The sequence below is a fragment of the Entamoeba dispar genome, genomic scaffold (assembly GCF_000209125.1).
Source record: "Entamoeba dispar SAW760 scf_1105229459701 genomic scaffold, whole genome shotgun sequence".
In the NCBI taxonomy this organism is placed as follows: Eukaryota; Evosea; order Mastigamoebida; family Endamoebidae; genus Entamoeba; species Entamoeba dispar.
Genome location: NW_001853824.1, coordinates 57009 through 84546, shown reverse-complemented (window position 1 = coordinate 84546; position 27538 = coordinate 57009). Strand labels below are relative to the sequence as shown.

Below are 27538 nucleotides of genomic sequence, written 5' to 3'. Positions count from 1 at the left end.
TAGTTATAAAAATATTCAGTTTACTGGAATAGAACTCCTGTAGATTGTTTAATAAAAGGTGTTTTATTATTAAATCATAAAAAGTAAAATTCTTTACTATTTATTTTCTGTTTTTTTTGTTATAAATATATAGATATTTACTTTATTATACTATAAATTTGTATATTAGTTATTATTTAAAGTGTTTGTTATAAAATTAATCAAAACTTTTTATTAAATAAATCATATTATAGACTAAACAAGTTTACTCACTAAATCCAGTATTTAGTATTTATTTAAGATCTGTAATAATATGAAAGATTTTTATTTCAGTTTATTGTTTTAATTCATTATCTCATTGTTATAAAAAAAGATTTAATATTAATTTTTTGTGTAGGTAAATTTCTAGTAATACTCTGTAAGTGTTTAGTTAATTCTATCCTTTAAGACATTAAAAAAAGAGGAAGATATTTTGAAACCAGTTAAAAATGACCAATAGTTTTAAAAGTAAGTATTAATTTATAAAATTTAACATAATTTTTACTTTATTTATTTGAATTAATTTATTCTTATCTATAACAGCAATGCCTTTTCATTCAGAATCCTGTTAAATAAACAAATACTTTAGTTTTTTATGTTTAACATTAAATAAAAACTTGAAAGTCTTTTTCTTTAAAGTTTTAGAATTATTTAAATAGAGGAAATAATATAAAGAAAAGGAATTATTTAAAAGGAGGAAATATGGTGTAGAGAAGAAAAATAAGAACAATATATTAATAAAATTTAAAAATAAACGTGTATAGATATTGAAGAAGAAAATTAACATATCAGTAAAAATAATGCGAGTTATGATTATACAGACCAACGTTTATTGTAATTATTAATGACTTATTTGGTCAATTTTCTCATGAACGATTTACTTAGTTATACTAGTGTCAGCACAATTTGATATTTTTAGTAATCTATTCATAAGTCTCTTTTATTTTTGTTAACTACAATTAAGACAAATGACTGAAATAAGAATTATCTTTTATAAAAAGTAAGCAGTTGCATATTAGTTATTGTCATATAAAAAAATAAATGTAACATTTTTCAGTAATTTATCAAAACTCTCAACACAAAACCTTGTAAAAATGGATTAGTACAAAAGTTGACAAGAGAGAGTTATTACTAAATAGAATAAATTTCGTTATAATATAATTTCGTAAATCCCCATTAAAGAATCTATAAAATAGTCACAATAAAATTAAATGTTGGTTACATTATGATAATTATTTCCAATGTTATATAACATTTCTTAGATATTTTTTTAAGTACAGAAATGATATTTTATTTCTGTAGCTTAAAAGAAACAAATGAAAGTCAATATCTGTGCATTAATAATTCTTAGTCTAAGAATGATCAATTAACCAATAGAAAAACACCTCAGTGGTTGTGATGCAAAAATACATGTTATAAATGATAAGGCATGTGTTTATTTTTGTTTTAAATAGCAAATATTTGTTAATAATAATGAAGGGAAGTAAAAATTGTTGAATAGTGATAAAGATGAATATTGTCTTTCGTCATGTCAAGACAATATTCATTTTGTTGTTGGGCTATGTCAAACAATTCAATTACACTAAGTTATATTGATATTTTTGAATTATTTAGTAACCAATTACAGAATTTAACATTAAGTTTTTCAATACATAAGATTTATTGGTGTGTTTTAGGAGAGTTTACATTACCTAATCAAAAAAAAAAATACTTCATATAATTTCTATTCTTCATCTAATTTAGTGTAAATACATCAAACTTCATGGCACAGAAAAGAGGATTATTGTTCTATCAATAAGTTTGTAGCATATAGAATAAGTTTATTAAATAAATTAGTCGATGATATTGTAGAAACAGAAAATGTAAAAAGTAATTCAGTTAGTTTATTAATAGTGGAGATGATATACATTTGTTGAATCTAGTATTACTTAATCTAATTAATATAATGAAGAAGAATTTATTGATGAATCAAACAAACCATTTATTATTTTAACTAAAAAAGTTGCAGATTTATCATTAAATCATTTAACAGTAGAAAATACAACCAAGAGCCATTACATAAACAGAAAAATGAAAATTTAGAGAGTTGAATTAAAATTTGAGGTGTTTAAAGAATATAACAGATGAATTACAAAAAAAATTTTGTTCAACTTATATAATTATTAAATGTGAAACACAAAATATGTTAATAAATTATTAACTGAAATTAAAAAAGATATTAGTTTATCTTTTGAAGAAACTAAGACCATAAATGAGCAGTTAATATTTGAGAAAGAAAATGATAGTTAAATACTCGAAAATCAACAGTTAAATAAAGAACTAGTTATATTAAAAAATTCATGTCATGAAAATTAAAAATAAATGAAAAAATACAAACCAAGTTTTATATATTTCTTATCATTACTTATGTCTTCTTTTTATTCATTACTTATAGGTCATTAATTTTATCTAGAAAATGTACCAACACTCTCTCAAAAAAACAAAAACAAATAACTTCAAATATTCCAAGTACGTCATATCCTATTAATCTCATTTACAAAGATGGTACCAACTTAAATCAGATTTTATTTGTTCTACTACAAAAACTAAATAAAAAGCCTCTTGTTGTTTCTTTAAAACATCCATGAATAATCTCTGACATAAGCTATTTAAAAACGTTATCGATAAATTATTATTTATTTGTTTTTTTTTGTTTTTGTATCATCAAAAAATAAAGTCATTTTACAAAAATATATAAATTCTAATTCAAGAATCCTTTACAAAAGAGAAATAATACTACGAACTTATCTTCTTAATACTCGTTCTGTTATTAGTTACTTGGAGTATCGAATGATATTTTTTAAGTAAAACTAAGAAATAATCAAAAATAGGAATATCAAACCCTTTACCATTGAGTTATTTTTAAACAATGGAACTTTAAAAAAGATTTCAAAAGAACATGGGAAATGAAATTCAAAAACCAACTGGAAATGTTAGGCAGAGTGTTCTTCTAAGTGATGCACTTCATGTAAATAAAGACACTCTATTATTTGGAGATGTTGTACTAGAAGTAAATAAGAAATATAAAGATGAAATTATTATTACTAATTTACAAAATTTTAAAATCAATTTCAAGTTAGAACAAATATTTGAGAAAGATTTCCAGTTAAAATTTACTCCAGAAAAAGGAAGTTTAGCTTCAAAAAGTAAAAAGAAAATTAAAGCAAGCTTAATTCTTAGACAAAAAATTAATAAAAATTTTAGAGTCAATTTATCCGCTGAAACTCAAGGACAAATTTTCCTTAATGTGAGATTAAGGTCTGAGTCTGGTGTATTTGGTGTTGATCCTGAATCATTAGAATGGTTTAAACATCCAACTCGAGACTTAATTCTTCCACAAATTATTATTACTTTGGATATTGCATTCAGAGAAAAAGGAGGTTTTACTTCAGAAGGAGTTTTTAGACTTGCTGGAGAACAAGGAATGGTAAAAAGTTTAAAAGAACGATTAAATAAATCAAATGGTATTATTACTGAAGATATGATGAATGCAACTGTTGATGATATATCTAATTTAATTAAATTATGGTTCCGTGAATTACCAAGACCTATTTTAAATGTACTTTCATGTGATCAAATCTTTTATTCTACTGAACCATCTGAGAGTTATAAAGCTTTTGAATCATTAAATGAAAAATCACGTGCATTATTGACTTGGTTATTTGATCTTATGATTGAAGTTTCTAAAAACAGAGAAACAAATAAAATGACAATCCAAAATCTTGCTATTGTTATAGCACCTAATTTATATGAACCAGAAAGTACTGATCCAATGGAGGGGTTAGTTATGTCACAAAAAGCTGTCCAATTTGTTCAAAATATCTTAAATTATCTTGAAGCGTTAAAAGAACAAAATGGTTCAACAACACCACAACATGCACTTGAATAAAAACAATTCATTATGTCTTTTTTTAAAATTTTTGTGTTTTTTATTTTAATTTAAAACTTCTTATATTAGTGGTACCATGTCTGAACCACTTAAAACAATTGAAAGCAAATTACCCCTTCTCATTCAAAAAGACCAATTAAATGTTCATGACAATGTTTCTATTTCATTTACAGACTTACCTGATGATATTATTGATACAATTTTCATTCATTTAGACTTACCCTCATTTATCCATATGACTTCTACTTGTAAACAATTATACACTAAACAAAATGATTTAAATTTATTAAAAATAGTTACCCAATCACCACAATCAGTTTCAACTATTGGTGAAACAATAAAAAACTACAAGGTTGTTAAAATGAGTGAAGTTATTGAAAAAGAATTTACACAAGAACTAGAAAAAAGTTACAGTCTTCAAACAAGAGTAAGGTGTGGATTAATTGGAAGAAGATGTTTACAAAATTGGTTTACTGACATTATCTCAATTATTCTACTCTTTTTGTTTTTATTATTAGGAGGATTAACATTGGATGGATTTATAAGTACTACACCAATTTTAGTTGATATTATTTTATTAATTGTGTTTCAAGTAATTACCCCAATGATTTATTCTTGTTGTGGAGTATTAACTAAAGACAATAACTTTATAGAGCATATGAGTAAAAATAATAGAGATATTAAAATATATAATGGTTTATTCTCTTATACTCGTCAATTATATTACTATAGTTCTAAAAGGTCGTTCCTTCATTTTATTCCTTTTGTTTTATTGTCAACTTTAATACTATTTAGTCTTTATTTTACAAAGTACATAGATGGTTTTGTCCTCCTTATTCCATTAACAATATACTTTTTTTGTTTTTCATTTTGTGGGTGTTTTAGTTGCAACTTATTGCCGTGGGCATGGTCTCCACCAAGGTTCGAATGTTGGTGGTTAGTTCGAGTTATTCCTCATATTTTTCTAATATTCGTATCTTTATTCTTGTGTCTTCTTAGAGGTGGTGAGGTAATTAAAGGGTATTATAGTTGTTATTTGATACCATTCCATATTGCGATAGTGACTATCTTATGTGAGTCATGTGTAATAACTTGTGGTACCTGTTGTTCATTTCCTGAAGGTAGATGTAGAAAAATAATTTTTGGATGTTATGACATTGAATTAGAAGAGTTTACTAGTGGAATAGAAGATATTTGTGAATGTTGTTTATGTACCCATTATACGTTAATCTTTTGGTATTTTATTTTGATTTTACTCTTTATTGGATTGAAATTAGATAATATTGTTCATTGGTATTGGTCGTTAACTCTTATTCCTGTTGAAATTTTATTATTACTTATAATTGTAGTTGGAGAATTTTATGCTCTTTTACCAACACAATGCACGGAAGGGGCATGTTCATGTTGTTATTATGTTGTAGATAATTCATATATTTCATTTTGGAGATACCCACGAATCGAGACATTTTTTAAGTTTCTTTGTTGTACTCAAATAAGAGATCATCCACTAGAGTTTATGTGTTGTTGTGATTGGAACTAAAGAAGAAGTAAATTTTTATGGTTGAGAGAGTTAATTATAAAATAATAAACTACTCAGTTATTCTTATTGGTTTTATTTATTTTTTAGTAATTAATAAATGCAGAGAAGGATGTGATGAGTTTGTCAAGAATAAGAAATAATAGAAACTTATTCTATTATAATTAAATAACAACTTTTTATTAATTAAAAAATTATTTATAAAAAATTTACACAATAATTAATGAATGAATGAATAAACATGTTTTTTATCAATTATAAATTATCTTTATAACATATAAGTAAGAAAAATATAATTAATAATTTTATTCTAATACAAATTTTTCTTTGATTGTTATTCAATAAAAAATACCTGAATAGATTAATTATAAATAGTCAATATTCATAACAAACACTAAAATGCAATTAATTGAATAAAATTAATATTTACAAAATACTTTACAAAAGAAACTTGTGAAACAATAACCAAAAACTAGGTATCCTACTCTTTTAACACTTAAATTATTTAATAGAATATTATTTTCTTTTTTATTTTTACATAACAATAATTATCTTTTCATAATAAGTTATACTTAATAATACTTTACTTTTTAACACTACTTTATCTTTATAATATTAGACTAATTAGTGATAGAATATTTATCACTTTAAAAGAAAATATAACAATTTTATCTCAATACTTCTTTTTCTTTTTATTATAATTTATAACCATTTTATAAATTATAAAAAAATTATAAAATATTAATTATTATACTAAAACCTTAATAAAATATACTGTTAATAATAATTTTATTAAAACAACTTTTAAACTTAAAGATAAGATGATGATTTGATTCCGTGTTTCGTCTGAATCCTGGTGAAAACTCGACAATCTATCTGATTTTATTTATTAATAATAAATAATATTTTGTTATTGTTTTAGTTAATGTTTAAAAGAAATATAAACAATCTAACAAAAAAAAATAGAAAAATATAATAAGAATATAATACTTCTCGACTCTTACTTTGAATTTTTAAGTTTTATCGAGATTATAAAAAGACAGGGAATAGAGAAGAAAGAAAATGTCCTAAATCATCTTGAAAAGAAGATGAGCGAGAGTGAAACATCACAACAACTTTCTGAAAGCACTGAAGCAAATGAAGCCCCAGTAATTGAGACCGCACAATTTAATGAAATTGTTCCTTTAAAGGGAGATATAATGGAACATTTTGAAAAGATTCCAAGGAAAATTAATGGACGTGATTATGCTTTTTGTAAGTATTGTAAGGCTGAAAGTGACAAAGGAGGAGATAATAAATTATTTAGGATTAGAGCTAAACCAGAAAATTTAAGAAGGCATTTGAAGTGTTGCAAATATTTTTGTGCTGCAAAAGGAATTACCCTAAAGCCAAAAATAAATAATATTCCTGGTGGAGGTAAACGCCCACGCATTGATCCAAAGACTGAAAAAGAGAATGTTGTTATGGTTGCTCCTTTGGCTATTTGTTCAGCTGGTTGTAAGACATTAACAGTTAAATATTCCAGAAAGTCTGAGTCTATGGATATTACTCCAGGAATGACTGCTCAAGAGGTAGTTGATTCATTAAAAGAAATATTTGATATCGATCCATCAGCTAAATGCTATTTAAGAAGAGAGACAGAACATAAAGTTCTTATTGGTTGTTGCGATCTTATGTTATTAATTAACAATGGAGAAACTCTTCGTCTTGAATGTTCGAAATAAAAGCTTCCGCATAAATTGATTTTTATGAATGCATAAAATTTTGTTATTTAATTATGTTATTAAAAGAAGAATTTTTTTGTTTTAGAAATAATAAAATATAATTTTTTGAAGTAAATATCATTGTTTGGAAACACGTCATTTTAAGATTAATAAGAACAAAAAAGATAGTTTATAAGAAATAAAACAAAAAAATGTTTTTAAAAAAAAATAAAAATAGAAAAAGCAAGAAGAACTATTATTTATGAAGACAAAAAAAAAAGAAAAAACCCTTTCAGTTAGAAAAATTAAATAAAAAATAAAAGGGAGAACTATTAAATTGCCCATGTCGTCGAATAACAAAGACAAAACAATCAAATATAAGGTAATTACTGTAGGGAATTACGGCATTGGTAAAACAACATTTGTTAAAAAGTATTGTCATGCTGAAGATATGAAAGAATCATTTGATAGTTTAGTAAAACATATTACTTTAAAAGATAAACAATATGATATTGTTTTATGTGACACACAAGATATGGAAGATATTTCGTATATTACCGCTTTTTATTACAACGATTCCCAAGGAGTATTATTAATGGTTGATTTATCAAATGAAAATGGACTAAAAGATATTCAGAATTGGGTTGAACAGATTAATTTATATGAGCCAAAAGATGATATTAAAAAACCAATTAAAATATTAGTTGGAACAAAAGCTGATTTAGAACAAAAAATTAGTGATGAAACAATACAAGCAAAAGCCAAAGAATTGAATATGGAATATTTCAAAATTTCTTCTCAAACAGGGGTAGGAGTAGAAGAAGTTATGGATAAACTCTTTAGTTGTATGACTCAAAAATTTAGTCCAATTCCTGAAAAATCAAAAAATGGTTGTTGTACCGTTATGTGATAAAAAGTATTCTCGTTCTTTTCTGTTCAAATTTAATTGCTCTTTTCTATTTATCATTTATTTTTTAATTTAGAGAAAAATTAAAAAAATAAATATTAAATTTGTGATAGAGAAATTGTGATAGAAGTATTTTGTAATATTTTAGGAATCTTTCTAATATTATCTAATTGAATACTTTTAACTGTAGATTTTTTAAGATTATCTATTGATTTATCATTAAATTCTTGAATATTCATACAATCAATACGTAGATGAATTGGTTGATATGATTTAAGGAAAGACTCTAAAAGAAAATATTGATTAAAGAATATAATATTAATAATATAAGTATTTTTTATTGGTAATTGAATAAGAGGATAAGATGATTTATTAATAAAAGTAATTATTTTAATATTTGGCTTAAATTTCAAATGTTTATTTAATTTGTCATTATTGTAACAAAACCATTCATCAACATATAAAAGAATTTCACATGAAAGATTAATCATAGAAATTATTGTTAAAACATCATAATAATGACAATAAACAATTACCTTTTTTAAAGAAGTTAATTGCTTTAAATTTAAAAAGAATGATTTAAATGTTGTAATGTCATCATCATCACTATCAACCTCATCAAAATAAATATGTATTTTAATAACTTCTAATTTAGTCATCCCTAATAATCCGTTGAAAGGTGAAAGGCAATTTGTAGTAGATTCAATAAATTTAATTTTGTTTCTAATTTCAAACTCTGTATCGTATTGAGTTAAATAACAACTTTTATATTTAATATAAAATGCTTTACTCCTTTTTACTAAATCTTTTAGTTCTTCTATTTCTTCGATTTCGCCATGAATTTCTTCGACTTTTGGAAAGATTTTGAGTTCTTTCTTTAACTCGTCATTATTGGGGTTAGTGGTAATATTAGAAATAATATCTTTCCATTTTTTATTAACAAGAATTAAATTACATACGTCCTTCAAATGGAGATATTTTATAATAATACTTTCCATAAAACCAAGTAATCACTAAGAAGAGTTTTTTTTAGTTCTTCAACGAAAAAATAACGGAACTAACTAAAAATAAGAATTATGAAACAAAATCTCGGAAAAAAGGGATGAAATAACAAAAGAGTTGATCTAGTTAAACTAGATATTCAAAACTTCAAAAAAAGATTTGCCAAAAAAAGAGCATAATCAAACAAATAATTTAAGAAAGGAACAAAGATAACTAAAATATCGGGAAGTTATATCAGAAGGAAAAACAAAGAGTTAGAAAAATATAAAAAAACGCGTGTACACGTAAGCAAATTGTATATAAAGATCGTTCAGAGATATGAAAGAAACAGATTAAATGTCTGCTAAGAAGTGTTTTGCTTGTGGTAAAAGTGCATACCCATTAGAAAGAATTACTGCTGGTGGTAAAGATTATCATAATGCATGTTTCAAATGTAAAGAATGTGGTCTTCATTTAACACTTAAGAATTTCTTTTTCGATCAAGGAACTCAAGCTGTATACTGTAAAAATCATGTTCCAAAAGCTACAGCTACTGCTGTTACTGATTCAATTGCAATTAAACAAGCTTTAAATGCACCAAAAAAAGAAGCTGAGAATATTGGAACAGTTCAAAAGGGAGCTGGAGGAAAACCACATAGTGTTGTTTTTGGTGATTCTGGTGAACGTCGTGAGGAGGCTGTTCCAACTGAACAACCACAAGAAGAAGTTCATGAGGAAGAAGTTCACGAAGAAGAAGTACATGAAGAGGAAGTTCATGAAGAAGAAGAAGGATTTTAAAACAACTTAATTGAAATATTCAGTTTATACTAATTAATTTTACTCTTTCAATAAGAAAAAAAGATATTTTTAATAGATACAAATTGATAACATCAAAAATCTATTTGATTTTTCAATTAAATTTTGTTCAATAAATTTAATAAAAATATTAAATAACAAAAATTTAAAAAGAAATAAAAATCTTTTTTTGGTAAAAAAACGATTGAAAGTCAAATAGATCCGGTTTTTAGATTTTAAAAGAAATAATAAGAATTAAAAAAATAATTTAAAAATTAATAAAATAACTAAAAACAAAGATTTAAAATGAAATAATAAGAACTTAGAAATATTAAAATTTAATGACTCTTGTTGAAGACTCTAATCCATTTGATGATGGTTATGTTGCTCCAGAACCACAAGACAAAAGTATGAGTTGTAGTCTTAAAGTTTTAGCAGTTATTTCAACTGCATTTGGTTTTATTGGTGCTCTTATTGTATTCTTTATGGAAAAGAAAAATCAATATATTAGACTTACTGCATGTCATAGTGCATTTTGGCACATTATATTAGATAGTGTTCTTCTCATTTTATTGTTATTAATGTTTATTAACAACTGGTTCTTCTATACTATCTTCGTTATCTATGCTATTATTTTCTTCTTGTTTTACATATTCCTTATCGTTATGGCAGTATTTAGATGTGAGTCTGGTGATGCTTTCCTTGTTCCAGGTGTTTCTAAACTTGTTGAATATATTGAAAGCAGACTTTAAAAAAGAAAAAAGTAATTACAGATTTTTTTACTATTTACTTTTATTTTAAGACTTGAACTTAAAAAATAGTTAATGAATAGTTATTGTTCTATTGATCAATATTTTATTGAAGAATTTCATCTTAAAAAACCATCAGTTTTACCAACTTCTTTTGAGGAAAAAGAAAGGATGAAAAAAGAACTTGAAGAGATTCTTCTTAAAAATGATGATGATATTAATCAAGTTATCGCTCAAAGTTGTTTATAATTTAAAGTATTTGGTTATCATTCTAATTAAAAAGAAATTAAAAAACTTTTGACTTGAAAAAACTCATTTATTCTTTTGACCTTCTGTATAAAACAAAAGTGCCAATGAGTATTAAACCGATAACAACTTCTGTAATTATCTTGATGGTCGTCATTGCATAAATAATACCAATAACTCCACCAATAAATAATCCAATTATACAACGCTTACCAAATTCAGAGTGAATAATTTTCTTTTGTATATGCTTAGAGTTTATTGATATGAGGAATACTATAACAGCAGGTAGTAACAAAGTCACAAGAATTTCTGGATTAGGTTTAAAGAAATATATAATAAGAGTTGGGATAATTGACAATGTATAGCCAATAAGGACAGGCACCAACTTTTGTTTTAAAAAGAAATTAAATGCAAATAATCCTAAAGGTGCAAGAAGCAATATTGGATAAACAAATACTAGTGGAAGAAGAATTGGAAGAAAAAAGAATGGAAGGATAACTTCAATGTGAATAATAAAACTATAGAACAAACGCTTTTTTATTATCTTATCTGAATGACATAAACTATTTATTGTAGGTTGTATTTGATTTTTAATATTTCTAAAATACCCTGCTAAAATACATAATGGACTAAATACAACAAGAGGATAAATGTATGGGATATAATAAAGTCCTAATGTAAAAATTAAACTAACTTGAATAATATCATTCGGGATATGCGGAATAAATGAGTTTAAAGGACAAAAATGAGTTTTTTGTTCATTTACATAATTTTTAACAAGATTAGGATAAATAATATTTAAACAATCAGAACCAGAGGTTTGCTCAAAAGTTTCAAATTTAAATAACTTTTCTGATCTCTCTCCAATAACGTACTCATTGTAGTGATCTATAAGTGATAATTGACATAAGAGATCATCGTTATAAATAGAGTTATGAAGTGTTTGGCATGTTGCTCCTAATTGGATAAGATCACAAGGTAATAAATTTTGGTAAATTTTTTGTTTGATAGATTCTGGTAATGAAATAAACTCCATATTAAATGAATTAAATATTTTATTATAAAAAATTTTAGTTCTCTTGTTAAACTTTTTCTTTAATTTTTTTTATTTAATTTTTTTGAAATTTTAATAAATAAAATGAAAATTCAATAGTTTAAGCTTTTAAGAAATTTGTTCTATTTAATAATTAAAGAAAATAAATGATTTATCTTCATTTAATGACTCAATCACATATTACATTAAATAAAAATTTTTCTTATTACCTTATCAGATTGAAGAGTACTGTAACAAGAAGGTCAAAACTACATTAAATTTTTTAAATGCAAATAAAACTTTAAGTCAAATTAAGCAAATAAAGAAGGTGCATAAAAACCTAAATAGAAAATACTAAAAAAAAAATAATAAAAAGAATTAAAAAAAAAGAAAAAGAACTTCATACATCAAAACCCTTTACATGAGTGGAAGAAGTCGATCAAATTCACATAGATACACTGATAGAAGTAGGTCAAGAAGTAGAGAACACTCACACAGATATGAGGACTATAAACGAAATGATGATTATAGTAGAAGAGATGATTATAAGAGAAGGGATGACTATGATAGAAGAGACGATTACGATAGAAGAGATAACTACGATAGAAGGGACGATTATAAAAGAAGAGATGATTATAGTAGAAGAAATGATCATGGTAGAAGTTATCGTTCAAGTGGAAATGTTGTTAATAAATATGAAAGTATATCTACTAAACAACTACAACCTGTCAATTATGATATTAATACTCTTCCACCATTTAAAAAAGATTTTTATGTTGAATCTCCAATTACGTTAAACAGAAATATAGAAGAAGTGTCACGATATTTACAAGAAAATGAGATTCAAGTTAATGGATGTGAATCTATAAAAGCTCTTTTAACTTTTGAAGAATGTAATTTTCCACAATCTATTCTTGATGTAATAAAAGAACAAAACTACATTAAACCAACACCAATCCAAGCAATTGGATGGCCAATTGTTCTTCAAGGGAAAGATGTAGTTGGTATTGCAGAGACTGGATCAGGTAAAACAATTTCATTTTTAATTCCAGCAATTATACATATATTAGATACACCACTAGCACAGTATAGAGAAGGACCAAGAGTATTAATTTTAGCACCTACTCGTGAATTAGTTTGTCAAATTGCAGATGAAGCAATTAAATTTACAAAAGGAACTTCAATCAAAACAGTACGATGTTTTGGAGGAGTACCTCAATCTTGTCAAATGAAAGATTTTCAATCAGGTTGTGATATTTGTGTTGCTACACCAGGTAGATTAATTGATTTTATTAAACGAGGAGTTACTAATCTTTCAAGGTGTACATTCTTAATTCTTGATGAAGCTGACAGAATGTTAGAGATGGGATTTGAAGTTCAAGTTCAAGATATTATTGGTCAAATTCGTCCTGATAGACAAACAGTTATGTGGACAGCTACATGGCCCCAGGCTATTCAACAATTTGCCCTTGGGTTTATGTTTCATCCGTTACAAATTAATATTGGAAATCCAGATCTTCATGCAAATGAGTCTGTTAAACAAATTGTAGAAGTATGTCAAGAACGAGATAGAGACTCTAAAATGAATGAAATTGTTAAACGAATTGGATCAGAAAAGAAAGTACTAATATTTGTAAAAACAAAACGAAGTGCTGATAATTTGTGTTATAAATTACGTGATCAACGATATAGAGTTGCTTGTATGCATGGAGATAAGGCACAAGCAGAAAGAGACAGAGCACTTTCTGATTTTAAGAGTGGAGCTGTCAACTATTTGATTGCAACAGATCTAGCGTCAAGAGGATTAGATATTAGAAATATAGAGATAGTTATTAATTATGAAATGCCAAGTGACATAGAAAATTATATTCATAGAATTGGTAGAACTGGAAGAATGGGAAGAAGTGTTGAAGGAGAGGCTATTTCATTATTTACTTATGCGGATGCAAGGTTAGCCAAAGATTTAATCTCGGTCTTAAAAGGAGCACATCAAGAAGTTCCATCTGAACTTCTCAATATGAGGTATTAATCAGAATGAATAGAGGAATGGTTTTTAGATTAAAAACATGATTGTTTTGAATTTTTTGTTTTATTTTTAATAAATAAAATAACACAACACCTTTATTTTAAAAAAAATTAATTAAATAAAAGGTATTATCCACCATATAATTTAATCAGTTCATCAGCTACTGCAGAAGGTGTAAATACAGAAAGATCACTAAAAATAAGAGAAATCATTTCTGGTGGGGTGTAGTCATAAAGAATTTTTTTTGTAGGATTATCTATTAATGTAAGATTAACATCTTCTTGTTCTATTGGATAACTGTCACTAAACTTAAAACATTCTACAGCAACATAAACAGGCACATTAAAATGCTTAGCAATAATAGCAATATTATATGTTCCAACAGAATTAACAGAACCTCCTGTTTTTACTAGTACTTGACTTCCAATTAATACAAAATCAACTTCTTTCATTTTATATGCAACAGCAGTGTCACAAATTAATTCAATCTCAAATTTAGCACCATTCTCTTTTAAGTAGTTTATAACTTCTTCTCCATAATTATATGGTCTTCCTTCAGTAACAATCAATTTGAATTGAGTGTCTTTATGAGATAACAGAATCCCACAAACTACCATTGAAAGTCCATGGGTTAAAATTGTTATGGATGGACGAATAAATGATGCACAATTATCAACAATTTTATCTCTGCATTGGTGAAGTCTATTTTGAAGAACTCTGCCACTATGTCTTATATTTGAAAGAACTACAGAAAAATCATTTGCTAACGTTGTTTGGTTGATAAAATGCATATATAAATCACAACTACATTTTAGAGTTAATGATGATGGATACGCTTTGATCAAATGAGTTATTGTTCCTCTTAGTTCATCACTAAGTTCATGATGTACAGTAGCTACAAATAATTATATTTTTTTTTTAAAGAATGTGTTTAACCAAACCTTTTGTATTATCAAGAACAAAATTTAAGGTATCAACAGCACAAAGGGCGATTCCAGGAAGAATCTTGTCATTCATGAGTTGTTTCATATGGTTAACGGCATCCAAAATTAGTTGTGGTTCACCCACTTTATTCATAACAAAAATGGTTTATCAGTTAATTGTTTAAATAAGAAAAATACTATTAATTTAAAATATTCTTTTTTTTTTTATTATATTTTCATAAAACATAAAAAAAAAGAGTTCATAACAGAGAATGTAAAATGAAAAAACCCAGTAAATAAGAAAAGAAAGAGAAATAAACAAAGAAAGATAAAAGGAAGAATGACGAGAATGGGTATTATTTATTTGGTCAAAATTACTTTAACTTTTACCATAAAATATTAGTACTTTAATATTTATATAGATAAGTATTATCATAATAATTACTTTAATAATACCATGAATTATTTGGTTAATTCATTTTTTCTTCATAAATATTTCAATATGAATTCATATTAAAGTACAAATTGAGATATGAAAAGTATCAAAATAAAGAACAAATAAACAAATAAGAAATAAAAGAAAAGAGAGAAGTAATAAAAGAGTATTTAAGTGGAATAATGAAAAGAATGAAGAAAGGTTTTATAAGAAGAATAATTTTCATGATTTAATAAATGTAATATGCAAGTAAATGAAAATATAATGAAAGAACCTAATTGAAATTATAATGAATTAAATAGAAATTAAAACAAACAAATAATATGTGGAAATAACTAATAATATTAACAATAAAACAATACACAATGAATCAATAAGAATATTACAGATATAAAATTATAATATACTTCAACAACAAATCACAAACACTTTTATTAAAAACATGAAAGAATGAGGATTTTATACAGTAACTTCTAACAACACATTAGAATAATATTATAAACAAAACATATTTTAAATGAATTCTGTGATAGAATTAGAATGTATTAAAGAAACTCAAACAAACATTTCTCAATATTCATAAAATTCATGTTGTTGATAATCTACTATTGACCCTTTTTTACTTCTTCGTATCCTTCTTTTTCAATTTATTTATTATTTTCTTGTTTTCACTTTAACTTCATTTTTTGTTAATATTCTATATTACTTATTGGTACTATCCTTGTATCATTACATCTACACAAATATTTCTTATTTATTTCTTCTTTCTTATTTTTCTTTTTAAATCACTTTTTCTTTATGACTCTTATACATTTTATTTTTGTTTTATCATTCTCATATATCCTCTTGAGCATTTATACCGTAGTTGGTTTTTTTTTCAAGGATTTATGATATAATAAACAAAATTTGCTATTCTAGTATAGGAAAAACAATTATATTAAAAAAATAAATGTTAAAAAAATTTGGATTAACATTTTCCAAGAGAAGAACACACTTCACTAACAACGAATTTTGATGGATCAAAAGTATGAAGAGCTTTCATAGCCATATTCATAGCTTGATGATAACACTCTTTTTGTCTATCAGCGTTAATTCTAGTACAAACACTTCTTAATCTATTAATGATAATAGAATCTGATTCATGATGAACAATGCCATATTTGGCAACTTTACCAAGTTTTCTACAAATCTTACAATCAGTTTGTTTATTGCATTTCTTTCCTTCTGGATGAAGAGCAGCCTTTAACTTTCCAATTCTGAAATGAGTTTTCTTGATCTTTCTAATGGTCTTTTCAATTGAATTATCAAGTTCTTCAATGCTGGCATCAATAACTTTAAGTCTTCTAACAGCATGCTTTTGTTTATTTGAATCAATAGTATAAAGAGCAGTCTTAGAAACAACTGGTCTTTCCTTTTGTTTAGCAGCAAGTCTAATTTTAAGGTCTGAAAGTTTAACCTTTAACAACCCATCATATTCATGTGATAATTTCAAAGACCTAACAATAACTCTCTTTTCTTGTTTTTGAACAGTAGCAAAATCAGCTTCAATATCAGATATAGCTTGTTTGACGATTCTCAGTCTATCATTCAATGCATTCTTATTAACAGCATATGGTTGTTTTTTGAAAATTTCATTTTGTTCAGCTTGATAAACAGCCATCTTTCTCTTAAGGGCTGCTTTTTTCTTTTCAAAGGTAACAAACTTCTTGTTATATTTCTTAAAGACAGCTTTTGCCCTTTTAATGGCAGTGTATTGATTATGTCTAAAGAATAATTGATTGACTTTTTGAATTCTCTTAACAACCTTGAATAATTTCAATTGAACTCTCTTTCCTTCCTTTCTAATAAAGGAAAGTTCTTTGTAAAGTCCTTTCATAGCTTTTAAGACAGTAGTCTTTTTGATTGTGTTATGAATATCAGTTTCTCTCTTAGCAAGAGCCTTCAATTCACTTAATAACCATGATTGTCTTGCATATAATTCTGATCTTCTAGTATGTAGTCTATTGATAGCTTTAGTTCTAAGTGTAATATATCTAGAGCGTGCAGTGCTAACCTTTAATTTCATATCCTTTCTTGATGCAATAGCTTTTTCTAATTTCTTAACATATTTCTTTACTAATCTAATAACTCTAACTTGTTTGAATGGTGAATTCTTACATCTACTAACTTTTCTCTTAAAGATAGCAACTTTAACTCTTAACCTATTAATAAGAACCTTCATTCTCTTAGCAATAGCTTTTTTGTTCTTATAATACTTTCTTGCTGCTTCAAGTTCTGCTTTTCTTAATTGTTCAAGTTTTCTAATAACATGTCCATTTCTTTTAACAAATCGTCTAATAGTATTCTTTAACTGTTTTTCAATATTTTGAAGTGTTCTTACTTTGACCATTAAAATATCTTTTTGAGTTGAATTCTTTCTAACTCTAACTGCCATAATTTGATGTCTAACTCCATTTAATTTTCCTTTTAAATGATTTAATTTTCTTACAATCTTAGCAATTCTCTTCTTTTGAATTAATCTAATTCTTCTTTCAATAGATTCTACACGAATTTTTAATGAATGGATTCTTTTGTTATTTCTTCTAATCTTTCTAGTAGCGATTGTAACTTCTTTTTTATAGACTCTTAATCTTCTTTTAATTCTTAATCTATTTAATGGACATAATCCCATTCTTTTTTGAAGTTTCTTTAATTTATCAATTCTTGTTAAGAACTCTTTCTTAGTAACTTTAGCTGCGTCTTTAGATAATTGGTGTTCAGTGATTCTAATCTTTGCATCAGCCATTTTTAATCTCAAAATTCTTAACTTATAATTTCTTAATGTCTTCTCTCCTTTTTCTTCAAAAAGTTCAAGTGAACTTCTAGCCTTTTCAAGAATGTTCATTGCTGCATTCTTTTTATCAGTAAGTTTATTTAATTCCATAGCATCTACCTTTCCTGTTTTTTTGGCATTATGAATTAATGTATTAATTCTTTTTTGGATAGCATTAACAGCAGTAACAGCTTTAGCAACTTCTAACATTCTAAGTTTTTGATCATACTTCCATCCTTTTTTATAATTATTCATACTCTTAATTACATTAGCAATATGATTCCATCTAGCTTTTCTTTGTGACTTTCTTAATTTATGGATGTTAACTCTAGCTTCAATTCTCTTTAACATAGTCACAGCAGTTTTTTGTTTGTTAATTAATTTTTTTCTTTCTTGTTCATTTTCTACTTGATCAAGTTCTCTTTCAATCTTTTTAATCATGTGTTTAATAGCAGATACTCTAGCAACTCTTTCTAATTGTCTTAATGCTCTTTTGATATACTGATTCTTTTTAGCTTCAATGTCTTTCTTAGTAGTAGCAATTTTAGCATGTAACTTTTGTTGTTTATATTCCATTCTTTTATAATCTCTATCAGCTTCTGAAAGCTTTCTTGTATAGTGTTGAAGTCTTTTAGCAATTTTTTCTACTTTTAAAGTTTTGTGTGTAACTTTATGGCTTAATTTAAGTTTATCTGCAGTAGCTTTCTTAATAGCATCAGACACTTTTTTATCTGCAGTAGATTCAGTAGAATTACTCTTTTTGGCTTCTAAACGAGCTTTAGCTGGTTCAAGGTCAAGTGCTTTAATTTGGGCATTAAGTTGTGCAATTTCATTAGAGACTGATTTCTTTTCGTTTATAGTTGAGTCACGAACCTTTTGATAAGTTTCTCTTCTTGCCTTTAATACGGACAACTGTTTCTTGATATGTTGTTTTAAATGGTCTTGATGTTTACGTGCCTTTAAGAGTTCAACAGCAAATTTTTGTTCAGCTTTCTTTTCTAATTTTCTTCTGTCTTCATGTGAAATATATGGATCTACTCTGATTACCTCAGTAGCAAAAGTGAGGAGAACAAATGTAAGGAATACAATGCTTCTCATTGATAGTATGATTTTTCAGTTATTTTTTTTTTCAGTTTCTTTCTATATTTGATATAATTTAATTAAATTTTAACTATATTTATTTTTTTTATGAGTTTCTTTTTTTTTTGACATTTATTTTTTAGTTGATTTTTCTTTTTTCTTCTTTTTTAAAAATAATTATTGATTTTTCTCAACTTTAAGATTTTTGAATTTCATAAAAAAAAACATAAAATCTATATTAAGAAAATATAATAACAAATTATTTTAATAAATGAAAAACATTCATTAAACACAATCCCAACATTAACTTTCAATAAAAATATTTGTTCTATTTAACTATTCATATTTATAGGTTCCATGACATAAAAGTAATTATAAAAATTATTCTGAATTTATGTTTTTTGTTCGAATTTGTGTTAAAGTGTTTAGATAAAAATTTACAACTTCAATCAGCAAAATGTAATAAAGAAAGTTTTAATTTATTAAGCTCCAAAAGTATTCAAAGATTATAAACATAAATAAACCATTAAAATATTAAAATATAGATAAAAATATAAATGAATTAATTTATTAAAAATTAAATAAAAAAAAAACATTGATATTGAAGAAAAGAAATATTTTAATGAGCATAACGAGAACATGCGGTGTATGGTGAATTCAAAGGTTGGACAAATCCTCCAGCATTAGATTCAACTGGAGTAACAAACTTTGTTGGTCTATAATATCTTGGTTTTTCTGGTACGTATTTCTTAACAACTGGTGTATTAAACATCTTTTTAACAATTTTCTTAACTTGTTTCTTAGCAGCTTTTTTGACAACCTTTTTAGCTTGTTTCTTTGCTTGCTTTTTAGTTTGTTTTTTAGCTACTTTCTTTACAGTTTTCTTAATAGATTCTTTACTTACTGGTTTCTTTCCAGTTAATTTCTTAGCTGCTTTAATTACTTTATTAGATAATTTAACTGCCTTTTTAATCATTTTCTTAGCAACATTTTTATTTCCATTAAATACTTTTTTGGATGCTTTTTGTTCAAGTGTAATTACTTTTCTAATTACCTTAGCAACTTTTTTTGATGACTTTCCTTTTGGAATCTTTGCAACAGCTTTCTTAGCAATTTTCACTGCTTTTTTAGTAAGTTGTTGAGCTTTACGAGTATTACCTTTTGTAACAGCTTTAATAGCTTTCTTTTCTGTCTTAGCTGATTTCTTAATTAATTTACCAGCTTTCTTTGCATCTTTCTTTGCAATAACTTTTTTAGATTTAGTTCCAAGTGATTTTTGTGCTTTCTTCATTTGTTTTTGAACTTTCTTAACTTGTTTAAGAGCATTTTTAACATTACCTTTAAGAAGTGATTTAACTACTTTCTTTTCTGTAACTATAGCTTTATTAGCAAATTTAACAGCTTTTGTTACTTTCTTAGCTTTAAGTGTTGCTTTATTTCCTGCTTTTTTAACAATTTTTTTAGCTTGAGCAACTTCTTTATTGGCCTTATTAATATTTCCTTTAGCAGCATCTTTTACTGCCTTCTTTTCTAATTTAATTGCTTTTTTAACAGCTTTTTTGACAGATTTTTTTTCTGACTTCTTAATAACTTTAGTTTTAGCAATGTTCATAGCATTAACTTGTTTTTTAACAGCTTTCTTAACTAATGAACTTGCCACATTTTTCATTTGAGCAGCAACTTGAATATTTCCATTTTGTTTAGCAACTTTTTCTTCTTTTCTAGCTTCTTTAGCTTGTTTAATTAATTTAGAGGCTTTATTTAATTGTTTTTTTACTGCTTTTTTTACTTGTTTCTTAGTTGCGACAATAGCTTTTTGTTGTTCTTTAACAGCTTTTTTAACAAGTTTATTTGACTCTTTCTTTAAATCTTTGGCAATAACTTTATTTCCTGATGACTTAGCATTAATGGATTTCTCTTTAAGTGTTTCAGCTTTTCTCAAATTATTTACTGCCTTAGCTTTGTTCTTACTAACTTCAATTCCATTTTGTTTTCCTGTGTCAACAGCTGGAGCAGCAATTGCAATTGATATTAACAATAAGAAGAAGAACATTATAGTTTTTTCAGTTCTATATAACTTGCTTAAGTACCATTTTTTATATATGTATTTACTCCTATATTTCAGGTTTTTCATTATCTTTTTTTTTCTTCGAATTTAATCTATTTTTCTATTATTTTCACACCATAAACATTTTCTTTGTATTCTTATGTGACTTTTCTACCTCAAAATTTTTTTCTTTTTTTTTATATTAAAACTTTACTATTCAAATAAAATAGAAGGAAGAAAAAGTAATTTTAATTGTTTTTAATAGTTTAAGATTTAATTGTTGCAGTAGTGTTTCTTTTTAATATCCTTTTTAAATCTAATGAGTTTTATTTTAATTAACTCTTTTAAAAAAATTTTAATCAATAACAAAAAAAATTTTAATGAAAAACGAAGGATTAAATCTTAACTTGGTTCTCAGCTAATTTATTTTGTGCTTTTAGAATAACTGGACTTAAGTGTGCCTTTTGTGCTAATCGGGCCATAACCATTTGAGGGCATTCAGCTTTCTTAACAAATCCTTGAGATTCTTTTATAACTCCAAAAGCAAGAGATCTTGGAATTACACCTCCAATATCTTTATTGGTTTTAATTCCTTTCTTAACAACTTTCTTTTCTAATTTTTTCATAGTTGGTGTTTTCTTAGTACTGGCTTTCTTAACAGTGGCTTTCTTTTCAACTTTTGTAACTTTCTTAGCAGCTTTCTTTTCAACTTTAGCAATCTTTTTATTATCTTTTTTTATATTTTTTTGAGCTTTAACAACTTTTTTTTGAGCCTGAGCCAATTTCTTTTGTTGTTTTTTTTGAGTTGTTTTGCTTGTGGTTTGTTGAATTTTTTTTTCAGCTTTAGCAACTTCTTTCTTTGCTTTGTCTAATTTCTTTTGTTGTTTTTTAACATCTTTCTTGATCTCTTTTTTTTCTCCTTTTGCTTTAGCAGCAATTTTCTTTTTTTCATCTTTCTTTACTGATTTTTGTACACTTGCAACAACTTTTTTTTGAACAGCGACGGCTTTATCTGCTAATGTAGATGCTTGTGTAGCTAATTTTATTGCAGCTTTTTTGTTTCCTTTATCTAATTCTCCTAATGCCTTTTTATGTAATAAGGCAGCCTTTTCTGTCATAACTTCAACTTTAGCAGCTTTCTTTGGACAAGACTCTGAAGCAGTTTTAACATTAACTTGAACAGCTTTCTTTAAATTATTAACTTTCTTTACTAACTTTTTAGTAGCTTTTTTTTCTTCTTTCTTAATTTGGGCAGGAGTGGCTTTTTTGGTATTGGTAGTTTTAACTGGTTCTTTTGGTTTTAAGGCACTTTTTCCTAATTGTTTTCTATATTTGTTTTCAGTTTTAAGTGCTTGACTTTTTAATTTTAATTCTTTCACTTGTTTTTTAGCAGCTTTAGCTTTCTTTTTTTCATTAGCAGCTTTTTTAATAGTTTTATTAAATTTACTTTGTAATTCAGTTACTTTTTCTGTTTTTCCTTTCTCTTGTGCTTTAACAATTTTCTTTTGAATCTTTTCTGCTTTTTTAACATATTTTTTAGCTTTTTTTTGATCTTTTTTCACTTCTTTTTTAGCAGTTTCAACTTTTTTAGTAGTTTTCTTAGAAGCAGCTTTCTTAACAACTACTTTAGTTTTATCTTTTTTGTCATCACCAAGTTTGTCTAAGTTAATAGTTTTATCTCCAGCTGGTGCTTTGGTTGATTCCTCTACTTTATTAAGTAATTTAGATTGTTGGTTTAGAATAATTTGATGAGCGTGGGCACCATCTTTAGATGCATTTTTATCAATAGTTTCTTTTAAGTTATCTATAATTTTATTCTTTTGATCAACTTCTTTAATAGCCTTTTTTAAAGACTTTTCCACACTCTTAGTTCTATCAACAATAACTTTTTCTTCTTGTTCTGAGTAAGGTAAAGCAAAACTAAATGAGATAAGCAATAAAAGTGTAAACATTATGAATATTTAGATCAAATGAATTGATTAAATTGAAAAATAAAATGATAAAAACAAAATATTTGATCTATTTATTTTTTATTCAATTCATAACTACAACTTTTTGTATTTATAACGATATCTGATTTAACTTCATTCGAAGTTCGAATTTGTAATGTTATATTCTACCACAAATCCAATCAAAGGAGATTAGGAAACTCCATGTTATTTTTTGTGTGGAATATATCCAAACAACAATTCAAAATAGTTTTTATATTTCTATTTTTAGTTTTTAACATCAATTTACTCAAGCTTACTCTCTTTTTTTCAAATGGACCTCTTGAAATTGGTTCTAATTTATTGAAAAGAACTGAGAACTCTCAAAGCCATTGCTAGTTTATTAGTTGCTGATATCTAAACTTTTCAAAACAAGTCATATTTATTCTAGACTTTACTTGTCTCTAAGAATTAACAATTACGATACTCTATATGACTAACAAAGTATTGTAATTGCTGTCAATTTACTAAAACATTATTATTTAAATATCTTTCGAATATTACTAGTAGTGTTAGATATACTTTTAATGCAGAAGAAATAGTTGCCTTTTAGATAGATGTTCTTTGCTAAAAGAGAAAAGAGATATTAAAAAACAGAAAAATTACTTTTATGTCTTTCTCTGACTTTGCTATTAAAAGTAATAAAAATTAAAAAAACAAGAAGAAAGTTTTGCTTAGTTCAAAGACCATTTTTGTTTAAGAAGTTTAGCCCAATTTTGGTTCATAAGTATTTGAGCGTTTCTAATTCTTGGATTAGTACTAAATGGGAAAACAAGTTCAACTGGTGTTATGATAATGGTTTTATTACATGATGAAGTTGGTTTAACTGCTGCTTTTTTCATAGTCTTTCTATAAGCAGCTTTGGCAGCTTCTTTGGCTTTAGTTTTAGCAGTTTCAAATAAAGCTTTTGTTTCTTTAGCTTCTTTAATTACATTAGTAGAGTGAGAGGCATCTTTACCGTCTTTCTTAGTTTTATCTGCACTTTTAGCAATTTTCTTGGAATATTTTTTCATAACTTTTTCATAAGCAGCTTTAGCAGCAGCCTTAGCTTCTTTTTTAAGAGATTGTGATACTGGTTTTTTTCCAAGAGCTTGTTTATATTTATTTTCTGTCTTAGTTGATTGTTGTTTTAATTGTTGTTTTTTAACAATTTTCTCTGCTTTTTTTGTTGCTTTTTGTTGAGTCTTCTTTTCCATTTTAGCAACTTTTTTCTCTGCCTTTTTAATTTCAGCTTTTTGGACTTGTTTCTCTTGTTTCTTTTCAATTTTAGCAACTAATTTTTTGGCTTTCTTTGCAGCTTTTTTAGCGGCTTTATTATCTCCTTTCTTAGCAAGTTTATTTGCTTTTTTTTGTTCTTTTTTAGCCTTAGCAACTAATTTGGCTGTTTTCTTAATATTTTTAGTTGCCTTTAATCCAGCAGAAGCTTTTTTTACTGCTTTCTTAATGGCAGTTTGTTTGTTTTCATAAAAACTATCAAGGTCAACAAGTTTATCTCCAGATGGTGCTTTTGTTTCAAGAGTTTTTTTAGCAATAAGTTCAGCAACTTGATTATTAAGTTGAGTGAGTTGGTCATTGGCTGATGCAAAGTCAATGGCATTTTTGCTGATTTTAGTCATTAAGGCATCAATTTCTTCTTTATGATTTTTAACTTCCTCTCCAGCTTTGGTTAATTTTTTTCCTAATTCAGTAATACGCTTAGCAATAATTTGTGACTCAAGGTCAGTGTATGGGAAAGCAAATGCTGCACAAATGAATAAAACAAATAACATTGTAAAATATGATTTTTAAGATCATTCACAATCTTCAAATAATTTCTGTTTTTTTTTTTTTCTTATTTAAGATGAGTCTTCTGTTTTATTTTTAATTATAGTTTAAATAATTAATAATTTTAATTATTACTTATTATTAAAATAATTCTTTCTGTTTCTATTTTTTTTATGATTTTTGTATTTTTTTAATAATTTCCGCTTAGCGAAAAAATAAACTTCTTATTAAAGATGATGAAATTTGTTTTTCTTAATATTTTGTTAGAGTTGATGAAATATTTATTTTAGTGAATATACTCATCTGGACTTTGTAAATGACTTTCTAGTGTTGGAAAAGACTGTGAAGGTATTGTTTTAGGAATTATTGGTTTTACTTCTTCGTTTTGAAGATCACTCATAAAATTACATATTTCCCCTAATGACATTATCTGTATTTTGTTATCTTTGCAATACTTTAAGAAACTTTCAACTTCAGGTAAAGTATATTCTCTGTCATGAACAATTACAATATCCCCATTACAAATTCCATGTTTAAGAATAAATGAGGTATAACTACAATTTTTAATTTGAGCATCAAAGGCATGACATGATCCAATAACGAGTTTATATCCATATTTTTCAAGACAGTCATACATAAAAGATGAAGGGATACCTGATCCTGGTCTAAACCATTTATATTTTTGATTCAATACATATGGTTTAATAACTTCATCTGTCTAAATAAATGAGTAAATGGTTTCTTAACAAACCGGTTAAAAAACAAACTCTTCTCAGTTTATCCTCAAATTCTTCTTTTGTATTTTTGAATGATGGTTCATCGTAGTATGTATGATTTCCTATTTCATGACCCTCTTCAATTATCCGTTTCATTTTTTCTTCTCTTCCTTTAACTCTTTCACCAATGATGAAAAATGTAACATGAACTCCATATCTTTTAAACAAATCTAAAAATTCTTCTGTTTGGTTTGAAGGTGCGTCATCAATTGTTAATACAATGATTTTTGTATTAATTGAGAAATAAAATAATGCCTTTGGATTAATTTTATTAATTATCCACATTAACCATCGTGCTTGAAATAGTATTGAATATATAATAAACAATAATAAACTAACAATGATAAGAAGTAATAAGAGAATGATAGTCCATCCAATGCCATTCATTCTTCTTCAAAAATTCCTTTTTATAGTTTTTTTCTTTCTAAAAGTTTTCATAAACAGTTTATTAGACTTTTTATTTTACTAAAAGAATCAAACAAAAACAAAACAAAAAAAACTTTTTTTTAATCTTTAGAACCAAATTGTAATTTATCTAATTCTAATTTCTTTTTTTTCATAAATTCTAATGTTCGTTCTGTATTTTTATCTCTTGTTTTATTAAAAAAGTTCCGACTAATTACACCAAATTTTTTTCTTGATAATTTTGTTTCATTTAATTTGGGTTTATACTCCGTTTGTTTATTTTCTATATTACTTTTTGTTTCTTTATTGCTTAGTTCATCACAATCAATTACACAGATAGTTCTTTCTTTATTCATAAATTGAGTAATGATAATAATGAGATAGTTTAATTCTACTCTATTTAGAGATAAATATATTATTTTATTTCTTTTTAATATTTTTACTATTTTTTTTATCTAAAGTTCCTTATTTTACTCACACAAAAAAACTTAAAATATTTCTCATTAAATTCATTCCTCAATCTTTATTGGGTCTACCCTTTTACTTTTTTATTTTCTTTTGCTCTTATCGTGTGTGTCAATTACTCTGTTTTATCAAATAAAATTAATGAAAATTAATGGCTTTAAAAGCATATCAATTTAAACGGCAAATGTCTGATATTCAGATCCAGCTTTCTTGCAACAGAATGTAAATTTAACACCATCAACAAGAAGTGAAGGAAGACCAATCCAGAAGAGATAATTAGGTATAACTTCCAATCCTTTCTTATGGAAAACAAAGATATTCAAAATAACAGTAACAATAATGTAAAGACCAATGAGAACAAAAAGAATAATACACAAAATAAGACCAGTAATTGGGAATGTTTTATTTGATGGACAAGCATCAGGAGATGTAAATGAAAAAATGAAAGTACTTCCTTCAATTTGAGCCTTAATATTAGAAGAAGTGTCTTCTGGACCACAAGTTACTTCTACACGAGAAGATAGTTGAAGGCTAGAATCTCCATTGTAACTAAATCTAAGAGTTTTACCTTCATTAACAAGTTCAAGAGATTCAGTTGATGTATTTCCCAAAACAACTTTTTCTTTATAAGTTTCTAAATAAGCAAGAACAGATACATCAGAAGCATCATACCCTTCAAACTGAGTGGTGATTGGTCCACACAAGTTGAAATAAATATATGTATCAGCGTCTGCTTTTTTGAAAACGTAGTCTGTCTTTTTATGAATGTTTTTAAAGTCTTTACATTTAATAGCAAATACACAACTGATGAACAAGATAAATAACAACTTCATTTGTGATAGGCAGATCTCCTACCAAATCTTTAAAATCTTAAAAGATTGTTTTTTCTTCATTTTGGTTCTTCTTCCTTTCTTTTTGA

The 27538-nt window shown here is 25.8% G+C and overlaps 16 protein-coding genes across 16 annotated transcripts, besides 43 other annotated features; 7 read left to right on the top strand and 9 right to left on the bottom strand.

The window, feature by feature from the left end:
- Positions 1 to 61: 61 nt before the first annotated feature.
- Positions 62 to 232: a sequence feature (AT_rich).
- A 108-nt stretch (positions 233 to 340) lies between these two features.
- Positions 341 to 370: a sequence feature (AT_rich).
- Positions 371 to 491: 121 nt separating this feature from the next.
- Positions 492 to 547: a sequence feature (AT_rich).
- A 199-nt stretch (positions 548 to 746) lies between these two features.
- Positions 747 to 773: a sequence feature (AT_rich).
- Positions 774 to 2681: 1908 nt separating this feature from the next.
- Positions 2682 to 2709: a sequence feature (AT_rich).
- Positions 2710 to 2956: 247 nt separating this feature from the next.
- Positions 2957 to 3946, top strand: EDI_092460 (GTPase activating protein, putative; the record flags this gene model as incomplete). The annotated part of the gene is made up of 1 exon (XM_001736159.1): positions 2957 to 3946. The coding sequence occupies one exon, from the start codon at positions 2957 to 2959 to the stop codon at positions 3944 to 3946; it is 990 nt and encodes a 329-aa protein (XP_001736211.1).
- Positions 3240 to 3260: a sequence feature (AT_rich).
- Positions 3947 to 3963: 17 nt separating the features above from the next.
- Positions 3964 to 4002: a sequence feature (AT_rich).
- A 20-nt stretch (positions 4003 to 4022) lies between these two features.
- Positions 4023 to 5486, top strand: EDI_092450 (uncharacterized protein; the record flags this gene model as incomplete). The annotated part of the gene is made up of 1 exon (XM_001736158.1): positions 4023 to 5486. One exon carries the CDS (start codon positions 4023 to 4025, stop codon positions 5484 to 5486), a length of 1464 nt encoding a protein of 487 aa, XP_001736210.1.
- A 70-nt stretch (positions 5487 to 5556) lies between these two features.
- Positions 5557 to 5585: a sequence feature (AT_rich).
- A 54-nt stretch (positions 5586 to 5639) lies between these two features.
- Positions 5640 to 5808: a sequence feature (AT_rich).
- Positions 5809 to 5979: 171 nt separating this feature from the next.
- Positions 5980 to 6064: a sequence feature (AT_rich).
- A 108-nt stretch (positions 6065 to 6172) lies between these two features.
- Positions 6173 to 6281: a sequence feature (AT_rich).
- Positions 6282 to 6362: 81 nt separating this feature from the next.
- Positions 6363 to 6472: a sequence feature (AT_rich).
- A 99-nt stretch (positions 6473 to 6571) lies between these two features.
- On the top strand, positions 6572 to 7207 carry EDI_092440 (uncharacterized protein; the record flags this gene model as incomplete). The annotated part of the gene is made up of 1 exon (XM_001736157.1): positions 6572 to 7207. One exon carries the CDS (start codon positions 6572 to 6574, stop codon positions 7205 to 7207), a length of 636 nt encoding a protein of 211 aa, XP_001736209.1.
- Positions 7208 to 7239: 32 nt separating this feature from the next.
- Positions 7240 to 7314: a sequence feature (AT_rich).
- A 41-nt stretch (positions 7315 to 7355) lies between these two features.
- Positions 7356 to 7473: a microsatellite.
- Positions 7474 to 7486: 13 nt separating this feature from the next.
- Positions 7487 to 7508: a sequence feature (AT_rich).
- A 21-nt stretch (positions 7509 to 7529) lies between these two features.
- EDI_092430 (uncharacterized protein) lies at positions 7530 to 8096 on the top strand (the record flags this gene model as incomplete). Its single annotated transcript, XM_001736156.1, has 1 exon — positions 7530 to 8096. One exon carries the CDS (start codon positions 7530 to 7532, stop codon positions 8094 to 8096), a length of 567 nt encoding a protein of 188 aa, XP_001736208.1.
- Positions 8097 to 8143: 47 nt separating this feature from the next.
- Positions 8144 to 8199: a sequence feature (AT_rich).
- EDI_092420 (uncharacterized protein) lies at positions 8192 to 9091 on the bottom strand (the record flags this gene model as incomplete). The annotated part of the gene is made up of 1 exon (XM_001736155.1): positions 8192 to 9091. The coding sequence occupies one exon, from the start codon at positions 9089 to 9091 to the stop codon at positions 8192 to 8194; it is 900 nt and encodes a 299-aa protein (XP_001736207.1).
- Positions 8387 to 8435: a sequence feature (AT_rich).
- Positions 8461 to 8492: a sequence feature (AT_rich).
- Positions 9092 to 9431: 340 nt separating the features above from the next.
- Positions 9432 to 9872, top strand: EDI_092410 (uncharacterized protein; the record flags this gene model as incomplete). The annotated part of the gene is made up of 1 exon (XM_001736154.1): positions 9432 to 9872. The coding sequence occupies one exon, from the start codon at positions 9432 to 9434 to the stop codon at positions 9870 to 9872; it is 441 nt and encodes a 146-aa protein (XP_001736206.1).
- Positions 9793 to 9866: a microsatellite.
- Positions 9873 to 9986: 114 nt separating the features above from the next.
- Positions 9987 to 10061: a sequence feature (AT_rich).
- Positions 10062 to 10106: 45 nt separating this feature from the next.
- Positions 10107 to 10200: a microsatellite.
- Positions 10201 to 10210: 10 nt separating this feature from the next.
- Positions 10211 to 10621, top strand: EDI_092400 (uncharacterized protein; the record flags this gene model as incomplete). The annotated part of the gene is made up of 1 exon (XM_001736153.1): positions 10211 to 10621. One exon carries the CDS (start codon positions 10211 to 10213, stop codon positions 10619 to 10621), a length of 411 nt encoding a protein of 136 aa, XP_001736205.1.
- Positions 10622 to 10934: 313 nt separating this feature from the next.
- On the bottom strand, positions 10935 to 11900 carry EDI_092390 (uncharacterized protein; the record flags this gene model as incomplete). Its single annotated transcript, XM_001736152.1, has 1 exon — positions 10935 to 11900. One exon carries the CDS (start codon positions 11898 to 11900, stop codon positions 10935 to 10937), a length of 966 nt encoding a protein of 321 aa, XP_001736204.1.
- Positions 11899 to 12004: a sequence feature (AT_rich).
- A 249-nt stretch (positions 12005 to 12253) lies between these two features.
- Positions 12254 to 12295: a microsatellite.
- A 23-nt stretch (positions 12296 to 12318) lies between these two features.
- EDI_092380 (ATP-dependent RNA helicase DBP2, putative) lies at positions 12319 to 13926 on the top strand (the record flags this gene model as incomplete). Its single annotated transcript, XM_001736151.1, has 1 exon — positions 12319 to 13926. One exon carries the CDS (start codon positions 12319 to 12321, stop codon positions 13924 to 13926), a length of 1608 nt encoding a protein of 535 aa, XP_001736203.1.
- A 49-nt stretch (positions 13927 to 13975) lies between these two features.
- Positions 13976 to 14008: a sequence feature (AT_rich).
- Positions 14009 to 14017: 9 nt separating this feature from the next.
- Positions 14018 to 14047: a sequence feature (AT_rich).
- A 4-nt stretch (positions 14048 to 14051) lies between these two features.
- On the bottom strand, positions 14052 to 15000 carry EDI_092370 (translation initiation factor eif-2B alpha subunit, putative; the record flags this gene model as incomplete). The annotated part of the gene is made up of 2 exons (XM_001736150.1): positions 14052 to 14818; positions 14865 to 15000. The coding sequence occupies 2 exons, from the start codon at positions 14998 to 15000 to the stop codon at positions 14052 to 14054; spliced, it is 903 nt and encodes a 300-aa protein (XP_001736202.1).
- Positions 14823 to 14846: a sequence feature (AT_rich).
- Positions 15001 to 15026: 26 nt separating the features above from the next.
- Positions 15027 to 15083: a sequence feature (AT_rich).
- A 3-nt stretch (positions 15084 to 15086) lies between these two features.
- Positions 15087 to 15187: a microsatellite.
- A 50-nt stretch (positions 15188 to 15237) lies between these two features.
- Positions 15238 to 15301: a sequence feature (AT_rich).
- Positions 15302 to 15579: 278 nt separating this feature from the next.
- Positions 15580 to 15892: a repeat region.
- A 36-nt stretch (positions 15893 to 15928) lies between these two features.
- Positions 15929 to 16109: a microsatellite.
- Positions 16110 to 16212: 103 nt separating this feature from the next.
- Positions 16213 to 16246: a sequence feature (AT_rich).
- Positions 16247 to 16249: 3 nt separating this feature from the next.
- Positions 16250 to 19192, bottom strand: EDI_092360 (Rho-associated protein kinase, putative; the record flags this gene model as incomplete). Its single annotated transcript, XM_001736149.1, has 1 exon — positions 16250 to 19192. One exon carries the CDS (start codon positions 19190 to 19192, stop codon positions 16250 to 16252), a length of 2943 nt encoding a protein of 980 aa, XP_001736201.1.
- Positions 19193 to 19211: 19 nt separating this feature from the next.
- Positions 19212 to 19343: a microsatellite.
- Positions 19344 to 19388: 45 nt separating this feature from the next.
- Positions 19389 to 19447: a sequence feature (AT_rich).
- Positions 19448 to 19688: 241 nt separating this feature from the next.
- Positions 19689 to 19767: a microsatellite.
- A 26-nt stretch (positions 19768 to 19793) lies between these two features.
- EDI_092350 (histone H1, gonadal, putative) lies at positions 19794 to 21227 on the bottom strand (the record flags this gene model as incomplete). Its single annotated transcript, XM_001736148.1, has 1 exon — positions 19794 to 21227. The coding sequence occupies one exon, from the start codon at positions 21225 to 21227 to the stop codon at positions 19794 to 19796; it is 1434 nt and encodes a 477-aa protein (XP_001736200.1).
- A 172-nt stretch (positions 21228 to 21399) lies between these two features.
- Positions 21400 to 21429: a sequence feature (AT_rich).
- A 116-nt stretch (positions 21430 to 21545) lies between these two features.
- Positions 21546 to 21603: a sequence feature (AT_rich).
- A 13-nt stretch (positions 21604 to 21616) lies between these two features.
- EDI_092340 (DNA double-strand break repair Rad50 ATPase, putative) lies at positions 21617 to 23173 on the bottom strand (the record flags this gene model as incomplete). Its single annotated transcript, XM_001736147.1, has 1 exon — positions 21617 to 23173. The coding sequence occupies one exon, from the start codon at positions 23171 to 23173 to the stop codon at positions 21617 to 21619; it is 1557 nt and encodes a 518-aa protein (XP_001736199.1).
- Positions 21942 to 21969: a sequence feature (AT_rich).
- Positions 22004 to 22181: a microsatellite.
- Positions 22685 to 22792: a microsatellite.
- Positions 23174 to 23199: 26 nt separating the features above from the next.
- Positions 23200 to 23256: a sequence feature (AT_rich).
- Positions 23257 to 23883: 627 nt separating this feature from the next.
- EDI_092330 (histone H1-gamma, late, putative) lies at positions 23884 to 24978 on the bottom strand (the record flags this gene model as incomplete). Its single annotated transcript, XM_001736146.1, has 1 exon — positions 23884 to 24978. The coding sequence occupies one exon, from the start codon at positions 24976 to 24978 to the stop codon at positions 23884 to 23886; it is 1095 nt and encodes a 364-aa protein (XP_001736198.1).
- Positions 24979 to 25019: 41 nt separating this feature from the next.
- Positions 25020 to 25165: a microsatellite.
- A 94-nt stretch (positions 25166 to 25259) lies between these two features.
- On the bottom strand, positions 25260 to 26136 carry EDI_092320 (uncharacterized protein; the record flags this gene model as incomplete). Its single annotated transcript, XM_001736145.1, has 3 exons — positions 25260 to 25390; positions 25439 to 25691; positions 25741 to 26136. The coding sequence occupies 3 exons, from the start codon at positions 26134 to 26136 to the stop codon at positions 25260 to 25262; spliced, it is 780 nt and encodes a 259-aa protein (XP_001736197.1).
- Positions 26137 to 26560: 424 nt separating this feature from the next.
- Positions 26561 to 26609: a sequence feature (AT_rich).
- Positions 26610 to 26792: 183 nt separating this feature from the next.
- Positions 26793 to 27452, bottom strand: EDI_092310 (uncharacterized protein; the record flags this gene model as incomplete). Its single annotated transcript, XM_001736144.1, has 1 exon — positions 26793 to 27452. One exon carries the CDS (start codon positions 27450 to 27452, stop codon positions 26793 to 26795), a length of 660 nt encoding a protein of 219 aa, XP_001736196.1.
- Positions 27453 to 27538: the final 86 nt, after the last annotated feature.